We start from the raw sequence: 13,958 nt of genomic DNA, 5'->3' as shown, positions 1-13,958 counted from the left end.
AATGATGTACTTTAGTAGTTCCTGAATATTATTTAACTCTAGCTTCACATCGAGTTATTTATACACTTCATTTTAGTGTGAAGTTAATTTGAATCACTGCACACAGCTGATCCCTCATCTCAAAATGTAATAGCTCTCATTAACTTTTCTTTTACTTCTTGTCCGAAGCCAATGTAACAGGAGAAATATCACTTTAATATGGTCTAACCATGACCTTCCTTTTTTGATGTTTGAGGTCCTTGACATTTTGTTTGGGTTCAGAAGTACACCATTAAGCCAGATTACTTATGAATGATAAAAACAAGGAATAAAGAATCATTTTTTAAAGCTAAGCTGTTTATTGTAGGAGTGAGAGTGTTGTTCACCAGTAACATCTATATGCATCAACAGGCATGATGACAGTATTTCCTCCTCTTTCATTCAGCAGAGAAATCCCCTCTTATACAGACTGTACATGAAAATATATGAAACTTTCTTTAGAGTTGACATTCGCAAAAAATAGATAAGTCACAGTACATTTTATGTACACAAATCATAGGTTCAAAATAAAGCCATGTTTGAAAAGCCAAGGGGAATGATAGGAGAGGGGACTGTGGTAAAAACCAGGTGTTTGGATCAGGATGGCCCTACTGATATGACAAAAACAAAAGAGGAAACACTGTGACAGATCTTTAGATTTACCCGGATGCCTTTAACGTTAAGACAAGACGAAATTATCAGTTGCTGCTTGGTTTGAACTATTTAAATGCCCCTGTTCACTTCATATTAGCCACAAACTCCTCGCCCTTCTTGATGGAGGACTTCAGCTCATCCATGGCTTCAGCCACCAGCTTCTCCTCGAAGGCGGACAGCTTGCCCAGCCCAAGGTTCTTCTCAATGCCGGTCTTGCCCAGGAGCAGAGGTGTGGAGAAGTATTTGCATTCTGTCTCCTCTGACCTGACATAGGCGCACTCCACCACACCCTCCTTTCCATTCATGGCGTCGAGGACTGAGAAGGTGAAGCGGGCACCTGCATAAGCCATGGAGAGGGTAGCAGATCCAGCTCCAGCTTTGGCCTTAACCACCTCAGTGCCAGCATCCTGGATCCTAGCGGTCAGAGCGCTCAGCTGGTCAGCAGGGAACTCTACCTTTGGTGTGCACTGGGAGATGAGGGGAATGATGGTCTTACCAGCGTGACCTCCAATGACGGGGACATTGACACGAGCTGGGTCAAGGCCTTTAAGCTCTGCCACGAAGGTGTTTGCTCTGACAATGTCCAGGGATGTGACACCAAACACTTTGTTGGGGTTGTAGACTCCATGTTTCTTCATGACCTCTGATGTAATGGGGATGGTGGAGTTGACAGGGTTAGCGATGATGCAGATCATGGCCTCTGGGCAGTTTCGGGCGCAGGCATCGGCCAAGATAGCTACGATGGTGGCGTTGGTGTTGAAGAGGTCATCACGGGTCATGCCAGGTTTTCTGGGCACACCGGCAGGGATGACCACGACGTCGCAGCCCTTCAGGGCAGCATCCAGCTGGTCTGCGCCCATGTGGCCGGTCACCTGGGCTCTGGTCTCAATGTGGCTGAGGTCCGCAGCCACCCCAGGTGTGTGAGCGATATCATACAAGGAGAGTTGGCTCACCAGGGGGCTGTTCTTGAGGAGCAGAGACAGCGGCTGGCCTATGCCGCCGGACGCTCCTAGCACCGCCACCTTGGCGTTGTTCTGCGTGGAGGTGGACAGGCTCCGAGCCAGGCTGACGGAAGGTCTCACAGCACGGGAGAACATGTTGTTTCTGTTGGTTCTGTTCTTACTTTAGGTAAAACAAAAATACTTGAAGAGCCCCTCTCCTCTGTGACACCAACGTCCTCTAGCCACGAGCGAACAGGAAGACTCCTGAGCTGACATGCGTAGAAAAGAGATGTGATGTTCGCGAACGAGTCGGTCTTTTCAACGAGTCGGTCTTTTAAACGGCTCTTTTAAGTGAACGGTGAGAACCGATTCGCAGTTGCGAGCCCTTCATTTGGGAGCCATTTTTACAGATTGCCCATGCTGCCTTCACATGTCACCTGCGTGCCCCATGAGTCTTTTGTTCACACTTATTCTCTACACTTTGTTATTGTTTACATTGTTTTGATGTGGATTCTGGTCAAGGAGCTGAGCTCCGAGTAGTTCAGGTGTAGAAACACCAGGTAGGGTAGAACAATTTTGCATATACATTTTTATAATGTCCTTTATTCTAGTTGTATTTATATTTTTTTATATGCATATATATTTATTCTTTTTTTCTGTATTGTTAAAATGTTCTTGTGTAGAACATTTTACAGTAAAGTTGTTTTGCATGGAAGTTATCTGTAGCGGCATAGTTTTTATAGTGCCACAAAGTTTTTTAGGTGAGGGGAAATTCAAAATAGTGATCTCACAGTGGAAGCATGGGGATATGGCAACATCTTATGGAATGTTTACAATGCCAAATGTAAGTATAACCAATATTTCAAAATAATTCCCACCAATAGAGTATATTGGTGGGATGTGCAAGTTTGAATTAATCTGATCCAAATCTTATCTTATAACTTCTACCAGTGATTGTTTCCTTAATAAAAGCGAGTTACCCCTGGTTGACTTCTAAAAAATAAAGAAATATAACAATGAGCCAAAGAGCCAGTCTTTGAACGGCTCTTTGAAAGGAACTGCCCCTCAAGACCCGGCTCCCTTCAAAGAGCCATAAATCCCATCTCTAGAAAATAGGCGTCGCGCGATATTACGTCAGTTGACGTCAGTTGACGTCAGTACGCAGCCCCGTTACGTCGTCGTCTTTCTCTCAGCTTTCTGAGGAAAACAAAGCCAGTTAACATTGGAAGTCTCTGAGCTAGTCCTTGAAATCAGCGACGTTACATGCATTGTAACTGTTCATCGGAACAACACAACTCACTCTAACTGTACGGTACGTAGAAGGTCGTTTTCATGTCTAAAGCTCTTTCCTGTTTATGTCCCCTGCTAAAACAAGCTAGCGCCGTCAGATGAACTCCGTCTATTTGCTGGAGTCAGAGCCTAGCCTCCGTTAGCTACAACAGGTCTGATTGTTATGATCGCTGTCGAAATACCTCTTTACCTCTTTATGATTATACACAGCATCACGTTTTAACAGCTGCTACCTGTATTTGTCATGTTTGTGGATGTTACAGATAGTCAGCTGTGTGTTTCCCTCTCGTACCGTTAGCTGTGTTGATCAGCTTGTCATTAGGCCAGCTGGGTTAAACTTGTAACAGTGAGCTGACACAGTTCATTGTTTGTAGTCAGTTCACAGAGCAGCCTTTGTTCTGCACACTGAAACATTCTAGTCACATTTCAGTCATAGTTTACCGAATGTACGCTTAACTAATCCCTTTAAATATCAGGATTCAGTCTCAACTTGTTTGTCACACAATGTTTTTATGTCTAATGACATTTAAATGAAACATATCTTGATTTTTTTTGTGTCCCAACTGTGTTTGCTATCATTTTCACTTCTCTTTTCTTTTTGACAGCAGTAAGTTTGAAGGTCCAACAGCTCTCCTAATGATACATCAGCATTAAAGGTGCTTCCAGTAAGTATCAAATATCATGCCTGTCACCCTTTTTGAATTGGCATATCAATCAATCAATCAATCAGACATTATTTATAAAGCGCTTTTCATACAATGACATTATAACACAAAGTGCTGTACACTAAAACAACTTAAAATAGAATAAATGAACCCTCCTGTTATGTTCGTTTCTCTAGAACAGCAATAATGTTCCTGGGTCAATTTGACCCTGGGCATATTCAATTATCCAAAAGTGTCACAACCCCAAAAAAAAACAATAAATATTTTTTTAAATCAAAATTTTAACTCCATTACTAACCATTTAAATCAAGATTTGGTCCATTGGTGTTCTTTAATTCTCACCGATCATGGTTCAATGAGGATAACTCAATAATTTTTCATTAAAATTAATGTTACAATTTTTTTATGTACATTGGAAAAGCCCTAAATATAAATACAATAGTTTTATATGACATGGATTTTTGTTTATTTTATTTTATATTTTGAACTTTTTTTTTTTATGAAGTGATGTTGATAAATTAACATGACATCTGTTCTGTAACACACTGCCCAGATTTGTATGCTGCATTTACCTGGTTTAGAAGGTATGTATTGCCTGAAATAGACTTTATAAAGGGTCAATTTGACCCGCAACATAACAGGAGGGTTAAGAAAGAGATCCCACCCCCAACCCCGTCCCAAAGCCCACCCAACAATCCTAAGGTAAAGAACACAGTATATGAACAATAGTAATAAAACGATACAAATTAAATAAATAAATAAAAAACAAATAAGAAGTTGCTGAACGAACTGAGGAAACACTCTCATGATATCTTAATGAGGAAACACTGGAGGTAAAATAAGATGTTAAAACTCAACACAGGAGATTAAACTCACCAAAATAAAATACATTTCTAAGACAAAACACTAAAATATTAAACCATTAAAAGAACATAAGATGCTCTACTTTAAAAAAAAAATTATACTTAAATAAAATTTGAACTAGATAATAAATAAATAAATAAATAAATAAATACAACTGTTATGAGACTAGAAAAGTCGGTCTTGAGTTTGCTTATAAAAATGTTGATGCTCTGTGCAGCCCTCAGACCTTCAGGTAGGGTGTTCCACAACATTTGATATTTATCCATCTGTTGAATACAGGTTCATATTTAATTATAGTTATGTCCATACCAGTTTAAAATGTCATGACATAATCTAAATAAAAATTCACTTTGATTGGACCTCAAATCATGAAATAAAATCCTCATTACTGATTTCAAATTTTCAAATGAAGAAGATATTAGTCATAGCATGCTCAGAGTAAATCACAATTTTTTGTTATTGACTCCTTTCTTCAGAACTACCTAAGGATGGCTAGTTGCGGGGAGGTCGACCATTCTGTTAATTCGCTTCCATCCAGTAAGAAAGGCGGCAACAGTGGTGGAGGAAGTGGAAACAGTGCAGAATCATCATGCTCTGGCTCCAGCAACTCATCCCCAGCCTTGTCTGTACCGGAGTGTGCCATCTGTCTGCAGAGCTGTGTCCACCCAGTCCAGCTGCCATGCCATCACGTCTTCTGTTTCCTATGTGTGAAGGGAGCATCCTGGCAAAGCAAACGCTGTGCTCTCTGCAGACAGGAGGTACCGGATGACTTCCTGGAAAGGCCTACACTTCTTTCTCCAGAGGAGCTGAAGGCCTCGGCGGGAGGTCGAGGTGGGGCAGGGAGTGATCACGCCTGGTATTATGAAGGCCGAAACGGTTGGTGGCAGTATGATGAGCGAACCAGTCGCGAGCTGGAGGACGCTTTCTCCAAGGGCAAGAAAACAGCTGAAATGCTCATCGCTGGTTTTTTGTATGTAGCTGACTTGGAGAACATGGTGCAGTATAGGCGCAATGAGCACGGGCGCAGGCGCAAGATGAAGAGGGACGTTTTGGATATCCCCAAGAAGGGAGTGGCGGGACTGCGTTTGGACACTGATGGGGTTACTGTAGCCATCGGGGCTACAGGTCGAGAGAACTCTGCTGACGGGGCTGATACCACAGTAGCAGGTGTACAACAGCAAGTTACAGGTAACCCTCCAACAGTTACAGCCCCCCCAGCCACAGCCAGACCTCCCACCTCCCTTGGTGGTCAGCCTGGCAGCAGCAGCAGCCCGACTCTGGAGGATGCTCTCTCCACGCTGCAAATCAGCCCCAGACCCTCTCCTCCTCATGAGCGGTCTGAGGCGGTGGAAGGAGAGGAAGAAGACGAGGAGGAGCAGGCGTCACCCTCCAGGTCTTCTGACCCTCAAACCTCCGTGGATGAGTCTGGCTCCGGAGACTGGAGCGACGATGAGGATGAGGAAGACGAAGAAGAAGAGGGGGGAGATGGGGAGCGTGTGGAACCCTGGGAGAACCAAACCAGGAGGCAAAGACTGAATCCAGAGGACAGAGCCCCTCCTGGCGCAGAGTCCACCTCTCCCCCCTCTTCATCCAGTAGCAGTGGGAGGTCCAGAATGCCTGATGGCCAGTGTACAGTGACTGAAGTGTGAAGTCAGCATTGACCCCATCGTCAGTAAATGGCTTGGTTCCATTTCATTAATTTATTCCTCAGTCTATGCTGCCGTTCACTCTGTCACAGATCGGATGTAGGTGGATGGCTCGCTCCAAGAATATTTTAGACATCAAATTTGGTTCCTGTTTCTGGTCCACAATGATCTGCTTGTGTCTGTACGACTTGTTTGTCAGTCTCATCCAGTAAATACACCCAGCTAGTTGGACTCATGTTGGGTTTTCATGTCCCAGCACTGAGACAGACAGGAGGTAGAGCTTGGTAAACAGACAGATGGATACAGCATGTTGTTGCGGGCCACAAAATCTCATAATTATTTATTCAGCGTATCATGTGAGGCCGCTGCTACAGACTTCTGATGGTGTTCAGCTGCTAGCGCTCTGCCTAGCTTTAAGCCATTTGGTTGTAGACATATTGGGTCTGTTCTTTTCATGTGAGAGAAAACAGGACGTACAATCTCTTCTCTATCAAGCCTCTTAGTTCCTGTGTTTGAATTTACTTTCCTCATATCCAGAATGTTTCTTGGAGCCTTGTCCGGATCTGTGACGTCTGAAAGAGAAAGCATAAATGAGGATGTTGCTTCTGGAAATGGAACGGTGTCTTTATCATGAACAGCTGCATTCTAATCATCCACACTTTAACTCTCTCAGCTAACATAGCACGCAGAAATGAGCTTGTTAGAGCTCAAGTCATCTGACTACTCTTGCAAAGAATTTAATCTTTTGATAACATGTTCCAACTCCAGCCCCCCTTTAATGATTTCCTTATTCAGATTAACAGATTAAGAAGCCTTTCCTTTAAAGTTCTGAGATTAAAATGTTAACTTTTGGAAGTGTGTCATTTTAAAGTAGACCGTGGGTTAAAGTCAGTGTCTTAAGGTTTTTTAGTAAGATGAAGAAAGGAAACAAAGAAGTACGTACTGAGTCTCACTGATGAGACGTGGGTAATCTTCAAATTTCAAGTTGTTGTGCTTAAACATTGTAAAGTAACTCTTAAGCCCGCTGTATTATCTGGCTACCTGCCTTTCTTTTAAATTCTATGGACCTGAACTTTCTGAAATTCTAAAGTGAATCCTGTTTAAATGAGTGTTCATTCTAACAGTACATGCATAAAGCATTTCTTTTATCTTGCCCAGCTTGAAATAATTGGCATTTTAATGTGAAGTATCAGTTTTTTCCTTTTGAAGCTGTCGAGGCCTCTGCAGCCTCTTGAGTATTCTTATTGTCCCAGATTAAAGTGTTCTCAATTGGTGTGTTTCTAAAGTTTTGTGACTTGTGCATGTTTGAAGAGAGAGTTATTTAAAACACTACTGGTCAACAGGATGTTGAGAATTGATATTTTTTGGGTTGAGTTTGAGTAAATGTTTTTAATTTGTCTTTGTTTCTGCGTTTGTTCTGGTTGAAAATCCTCTTCTGTGCGATGTCCGAGGCAGAATGAGACCATGCCGTCGTTGTTGGCCGTGCTGCAGAGATTTCAAGTTATGTTATTTTTATATTTCTTACATGCTTACATCATCAGCTCAGTCTTAGACTTTCCATTCTGAAGAATAAAGTTTGTGTAACAGTTCTTGCTTGGCAACCTTTTTGTTACATTGTTTGTAATTTAAAATAAATTGTGTCATTTCATCATCCTAAAAGGAGAATATATCTGAAGTCCTGTCTCTGATTTTTGGATATTTTTAAGCTTCTGATGTCTCTATGTGATTGGGTGTTCTTCTTTAAAACATGGATCTTCAGTGGGTCAGTGGTTTGTAAGACTACACTTTTTTTCCCCCCACACTGTCACCTAAGAAACCACAGTCATCTTAATGATTCATGGACGTATGTATTTAATACCTTTTCATTATAATACTTAGTGCCAAATCCCAGCGGAAGCTATGACTACACAACTAGAATATGTGCAACAAGAAAAATACTTAGTCATGATTCATGTCCACCAGATGAGCCTCTTGCTCCTCTGTGACTACACGCCCTGTTAACAAGGGTATTGTGCTGTTTATCCTAATGAGGTGGACTCTTGACTCTCCCTCTCTCACCTTGTAGGTATTTGATATTCTGAGCACAGCAGCCATCAGCGCTCCAGCTCGGTGTTTGGCCAGGAAACATGACCTCTGGAAGGAGGACAGCCGATAAAGGCCTGGCATTCTCCAGGGACACGTCTTGTTCTTGTCATTTGAGTCCGTGCTCATTTGTGCTTTGCAGTATAATTTGCTATCCAGCCTCATTTTCAGAGCAGAGGAAATTGAGCTACAAATTGCTGCCAAACTTTCAAGCTTGGCATCCTACGGAGTATTTCAGCAGTCAAAACTGGCCCTGTACTTCAGCTTCTATGTTTGACAAGCATAGATGAAAGCACTGAAAACAGCCAAATGAGGTTCTTGCAACTGAACAGATACAGAGTGAGTCAGGATAATCAAGGTCATAGGCACAGAAGTGTCTGAAGGCTTAGCTGAGCTGAAGTAAAAAAAAAAGAGGGAAAGAAGAGCAGCATTACCCTCAATCCTGCAGACAGATGCTGATGCTGCCTGCTTGTTAAACCTCATCAGTATCTCTGTATGCTGCTGCTGCTATCTGTCTGCCTCAGTTGGGCTGAGTTTGGCATGATCTGATCATTACCATAATCATATTTTCAGGGGACTTGGGAGGAAAGACAGGGCTCATTTGTTTGACTAATGGGGACAGGAGGGAGTCAGAAGATGGAGAGTGTAATCCTTACAGTCCTTATATTCATTTATATTGTGTAAAGAAATGGAAGTTCTTTGATTGAGGGGATAAATGTATAGAAAACAAGTCTTCAGTACCGTCTCACACAGAAATAATGAATCCCCCAAAACACTTCAAACACTGCATCTGTCTTTATTAGTATCACTGTTTATACTTTTTTAAATCCTAATCTCGTGGCCGTCAGGCAAAACATGGCACAGATATTCCAAAGAGATAAGTTACAACCGTTCAAGTATGAAACACAATACACACTGTTGTGAGTACTCAAAAATAATGTACCGAAAATGATAACTTATTGTTGTATAAGAGGCTGAATTTTAAGGCCTTAACATAAAGAGAAAACCCTTTCACATCAAGTGAACCTTTTCAACACAACATCTCCAATTACATCAAAATGTCTTTATAAATGTGCTCAGCTCACTGCAGACCAATGTACAGGTATTGATTCCAGTGATGACTCAGTCTTTTCTGTACTCTGTACTGTAACAGGCCTCTTCAAAAAGTCTCAGCTTGACCTCTCAGCTGTCGTCACAGGCTCTGATGATAATCAACACAGATGCTCATTTGTGATTTGGCTTGCTGGCCAGAGCCTTCAGGTTAGCCGGCCCGCCCCAAACTGTCCCAAAAACATCCTTCTCAGTCCTCAGAGCCTCAGACAGTGGGAGCTCTCTGCCTGACAACACCACCTTCTTCACAGCCCGGATCACCGGTGCAGGTCCTTTCGTGTAACGACTGAGCCAGTTATCAGCCTGCTGCAGGAGAGACCCGGCACCCTCCTCTACCTCGGGGGCCTCCAGGACTCCATCTGCCAGTCCAATCTGCAGGCCAAGTTCTGGATCCACTTTTAGAGCACCACCGAGTAGTTTTAGTGCATGCTGGCTTCCGACGATGTGTACTAGTCGAGCAGCGCCGCCCCAGCCTGGGACCAGACCCATGTGTTTATGGACAAACTGGATCACACTTCCTGGTGCCACTAACCTTTAAGAGAGAGAAACACAAGTAAGTATTAGTACAATTCTGGGTACATTTCTTGATTAACTCTGTTGTATAAATATCTTACCTAAAATCACAAGCAGTGAGGAGCTCTGCACCCCCTCCCAGTGCTCTCCCCTCCACCAGAGCAACAGAGATCAGAGGCAGCCTGCACTGAGAAAACTATATTGTCACCAAACTCAGTTCACTTTAAAGCTTCACTCTAAAATCTTAAAGCTCTGACTCACTCCTGCTTTTCTTAAATTTACAAGAGAACCAAAGAGTTGAATGAGAGCTCTTACCGGAGTAGTCTGGTTAACGTATTCTGCATGAACATACACATCTTCATCCCATCCTACAGGGCAAAGGGAACATGTCAGACCTCTTTAGATAAGAACTCATGTAAGAGACACTGAGACAAAGACAAGCTTACAAAAGAGTTAGAGAGATGCTGCTACTCTCTCTGCTTTGATACCTGTGGGTTAGAAATCGCCCTGACAGCATTGAGGTCCGATCCAGAGCAGAAAGTTCCTGCAGCACCTTGAACAATGAGGCCTTTGCCATCCGTCCAGCTCTCCAGCTGGCTCACCCTCTCCTCCAGATCCACCATCATACTGCCTGAGAGGAGGGGAACACTCAAAACAATGAAGTAGTCAGTTCTACAACTATCGACTATACCTGATACTACTCATGCTTGTCTATTTCTCATTATGTGCAAATGAGTTTTACCCTGAGAATACAGAGTCTGCAGTTGCATTTAGAGTCCACGGTGAAATGTGAACACTTTGTCAGTTTACCTGAGAAGGCGTTCATGCGGGAGGGGTGGTTGATGGTCAGCACAGCGACACCTGACTCCTGTTTAAGCAGATCAATGGAGCCTCCAGGAAAGGCCTGCAGCTTCTCCTTGATCTGCTCCTGGTTAAAGCCATGGATGCTTGAGTACACACAGCCTCTGCTCTGACTCTGCAACAGCCTGGAGGAACAATATTTAACAAAAGTAAATCAGTCAGAGTCAGTCAATATCTACATTGAATACTGTCTACTGGCAGGAGCTGTTCAAAACAAAACCCAGATACATTTCAATGCTATGTTTTTTTCTAGCAGGTTTTTGCACTAGCTGGCTTTGTTGGTGATTTGTAAAATATCATAATAATAATAACGTTGGTCCTGCTTCTGCTTGACGTTCCCTTATTTATGGCTGCAGTAATTCTGTCATCAGCATGGCGATACAACTTTTTATTCCTTTCTTTTTTAGTTACCTGATCCATGCTGCTCTGCTGCTGCTTCTGCTCAGGAGTTGCTGCCTCACTGCACACAGTACCATCCTACACAGTGAGTGACAAAATATTACCTTTACATTCATCATGAGATATGACATGAACCACATTGCATCATCAAAAGAGGAAGTGGGAAAGTGTAATATCAAAGCTGAAGATGTGGGGCATTGTTAAGATACCCTGAAGACTGAGTGTGAGCAGCATGTATTGTTATTTTAGGATGTTGTACAATAAAATTATTAATTAAATTGAATTAATTCTCCTGACATTTGATGACACAAACTCTGTATGTTTAGTTGACTGCAAACACATGTGTTGTAGCTTTAAGATAATTCCCAGCCTCATATGTGTAATGTTTACATTCACTTTAACATGAGCTACATGTTATGCTTGAGTTGTTTAACACAGGGGTTCCCAAAGTGTGGGTCAGGACCTCCTGGGGGGTCGCAAGGCACAAATGGGGGGTCGTGAAATGTCTTCCAGAATGTTTTTTTTAAGTTATCTAAAGCAAGTCTTTGGCACCTATATTTTGGGGGGTCGCGGGCTGAAAAGTTTGGGAACCCCTGGTTTAACAGGTTACAGTTAAAAGCTGCTCAGCCTAACACAACACTGTAATAGACATTTAGCAGATACTTTCTGTTGTAATACTCAGCTGTAGAAGCTCAGGTGTCACTAATTAAACACATGGCTACTTCATTATTTACACCTGCTCTTTCAATGTGACACATCGATATTCATTCTGTGCAAAATGTGTCATCTATCAATACGTTGGTATATTTGGTAGCTCTTAAAAACTAAAGGTTAAAAAGGCATCACACATATTCAGATCTTACAATGAAGTATGTGCTAGTTTTTAATTCAAAGCACAAACAGATGTTATCACTTACCTGATTAGTCATGGTAATTAACAACACCTGCTTTAGCTCTGCTTTATTTCATGAACTGAAGGAGGATCAATATCAAATGAAAGTGTTCCTGGATAACTACCACAAAAACATCTAACCTCATGGTGATATAATGAAGAGCTTTATGAGAAATATGCATAAAAGATGCTCAAGATTGTATTTAGGTAGTAACTCTAACATGAAAATATTCAGTTTTGGGGAATTTTCAGTGCCTTTAAAGTTCATCTTTCCGGATTGTATATTCACTTTTGATCGGATACATAATTCAAATGTTGCATGCACGTCGTTTTGCTTAACTAGCATAGACCACACTGTAATACGGAGGCAAACAGGTTATACAAATATTTCAACAGACTATCAAATTATTTTAATCAATGTTTTGAATGATGTTACTAACTGTTTGGTATTTATTTTTTGTAATTTGGGAACTGAATGTCATACAAGGTTTGAGTGTCCCTTGTCCACTTTAGAGTTTACTAAGCAACGCCCATAGAGAGATCAAAGAGGAGAAGATACAACTAATACAGTTAAAACATGTGTTACTGTACAATACAGCAATATAAAACCATAAAGCAACAGAAATGCAAGCACCAACCTTGCTTATTTACAGTCGCCGGGTGTTACACTGAAATCTTTCCCCCTGGAAACACTAGCTCTTCTCAACTATACCGTGGTGCAGATCAATGTAGTTCCTCAATTGTCCACAAGGGGGCAGAGTAGTATCACTATGCAATGTAGCCTCTCATTTGGTATTAATTTCTAACAACTATTTTGTAGTGCAGAGTGCAATACAGTGCCAGTCCTGTAATATAGTGTGGTGCCAGTAAGTGTAATGTAGAAACGCGTGCATTCAACACAGCTCCCCACATGTTATGACTTTTGCTCCACATGAATTGTAATGACATTTATCACTGGCGGATGCACTGCTCAGAGAGGTCTGCTCTTTGTCTGTCATAACTCTCACAGCGAACAGAAGAACTGGCTCAACAGGCATGTCCATATTCAGTAATATTAACAGAGAGCTTTAAATAACGTCTACATTTCATGGTACAACGTTGGCACAAGCAGCTGACTCTTACATTAACATGACCTTTTCATTAGGCCTAATGGAGTGTGTCTGTTAGCAGATGAGACAGCAAAAAAAGCAGGTTCTGTTTTAATCAAGCCATACCTTTTCCCAACACCGCTAAGCTGGCTGATTGTTAAATCTCATACCTCTGTGGACACGTCCAAGTTTAACACTATGTCAACATCGTGTCAAACAAACCCTGCCTGGATTTGGTTTCAAGCGTGGCCAAGTTTAACTACCAAAAGTGATTACATCTTTAAATGTCACTGAAGAGTATTTTAAAGGTATTTTAAAAGAGAATAGGGTAACTTTAACATTCGAGTTGGAAATTAGGTTAGAACAACGAAAAAAATCCTTAAAAAGATGCAGAACTTGTCTGATTTATGGTCATGTTCACCTACTCGTTGAAACATGAAATATCATACCAAGAGAGACTTACTCCCTCCTGAAGGGTAGTAAAAAGTGTGAATTGCTTTAGGATCATAGTACAGTGAAAACACAGAGACATAAATATGCAGACTGGTAGGCACATTATCAAAATAACATGACATCTGTTGTAAATCTAAGTATGACCAAGTGTAAATACTGAGGTTTGTACATTTGTACAGTTGTATCTGTGTATGACGGTGAGAGCTAGAGGATTACATGGAGGATAAATGTTCTGTTTGGTGTTTGAGAGTTAGAATAAGGATATAATAAGGGTGTTCAGAGTGAGACAATCAGGCGTAAACAAACGAGAACAAGGGGATGATTTAAAGAGAAGATGTGCGGGAAGAGGAGGAGAAATGTGCCAAAACAGAGGCAGGCTGAGACACTTCCTGTCCTGTGGTCTGATCTAGGGCCACTGGGAGTATAAATCCATCGCTTTGTTTCCACACACGCTCAACTGAACAAGTCTGTGAAAACAAACT

The 13,958-nt window shown here is 41.7% G+C and overlaps 3 protein-coding genes across 5 annotated transcripts; 1 reads left to right on the top strand and 2 right to left on the bottom strand.

Annotated features, from left to right (window-relative positions):
- Positions 1-315: 315 nt before the first annotated feature.
- On the bottom strand, positions 316-1,907 carry mdh2 (malate dehydrogenase 2, NAD (mitochondrial)). Its single transcript, XM_034697515.1, has one exon. It carries the CDS (start codon positions 1,767-1,769, stop codon positions 756-758), a length of 1,014 nt encoding a protein of 337 aa, XP_034553406.1. The 5' UTR covers positions 1,770-1,907; the 3' UTR covers positions 316-755.
- An 834-nt stretch (positions 1,908-2,741) lies between these two features.
- On the top strand, positions 2,742-7,745 carry LOC117822617 (E3 ubiquitin-protein ligase rnf146-like). Of its 2 annotated transcripts, none has more exons than XM_034697450.1 (3): positions 2,742-2,925; positions 3,512-3,568; positions 4,909-7,745. In XM_034697450.1, the coding sequence occupies exon 3, from the start codon at positions 4,921-4,923 to the stop codon at positions 6,079-6,081; it is 1,161 nt and encodes a 386-aa protein (XP_034553341.1). In that variant the 5' UTR covers positions 2,742-2,925; positions 3,512-3,568; positions 4,909-4,920; the 3' UTR covers positions 6,082-7,745. The 2 variants fall into 2 exon arrangements, with proteins under 2 accessions (XP_034553341.1, XP_034553340.1); XM_034697449.1 differs by having other exon boundaries at positions 3,509-3,568.
- A 1,191-nt stretch (positions 7,746-8,936) lies between these two features.
- echdc1 (enoyl CoA hydratase domain containing 1) lies at positions 8,937-12,667 on the bottom strand. 2 transcript variants are annotated; one of them, XM_034697858.1, is made up of 7 exons: positions 12,574-12,667; positions 11,056-11,121; positions 10,594-10,769; positions 10,272-10,414; positions 10,099-10,151; positions 9,885-9,965; positions 8,937-9,802 (listed from the first exon to the last, which is right to left on the bottom strand). In XM_034697858.1, exons 2-7 carry the CDS (start codon positions 11,118-11,120, stop codon positions 9,385-9,387), a joined length of 936 nt encoding a protein of 311 aa, XP_034553749.1. In that variant the 5' UTR covers position 11,121; positions 12,574-12,667; the 3' UTR covers positions 8,937-9,384. The 2 variants fall into 2 exon arrangements, with proteins under 2 accessions (XP_034553749.1, XP_034553750.1); XM_034697859.1 differs by lacking the exon at positions 12,574-12,667 and adding an exon at positions 11,596-11,727.
- Positions 12,668-13,958: the final 1,291 nt, after the last annotated feature.

Source organism: Notolabrus celidotus, chromosome 12, assembly GCF_009762535.1.
Source record: "Notolabrus celidotus isolate fNotCel1 chromosome 12, fNotCel1.pri, whole genome shotgun sequence".
Taxonomy (NCBI): Eukaryota; Metazoa; Chordata; class Actinopteri; order Labriformes; family Labridae; genus Notolabrus; species Notolabrus celidotus.
This window is presented reverse-complemented; position numbering and strand designations above follow the sequence as displayed.

Coding starts and splice junctions, on each gene's coding strand:
- mdh2 (XM_034697515.1), bottom strand. CDS start 1,769: ATGTTCTCCCGTGCTGTGAGACCTTCCGTCAGCCTGGCTCGGAGCCTG.
- LOC117822617 (XM_034697450.1), top strand. CDS start 4,921: ATGGCTAGTTGCGGGGAGGTCGACCATTCTGTTAATTCGCTTCCATCC.
- echdc1 (XM_034697858.1), bottom strand. CDS start 11,120: ATGGTACTGTGTGCAGTGAGGCAGCAACTCCTGAGCAGAAGCAGCAGC. Junction 10,770..11,055: donor AGCAGAGCAGCATGGATCAG/GTAACTAAAAAA, acceptor TTGTTCCTCCAG/GCTGTTGCAGAGTCAGAGCA. Junction 10,415..10,593: donor CCGCATGAACGCCTTCTCAG/GTAAACTGACAA, acceptor CCCTCCTCTCAG/GCAGTATGATGGTGGATCTG.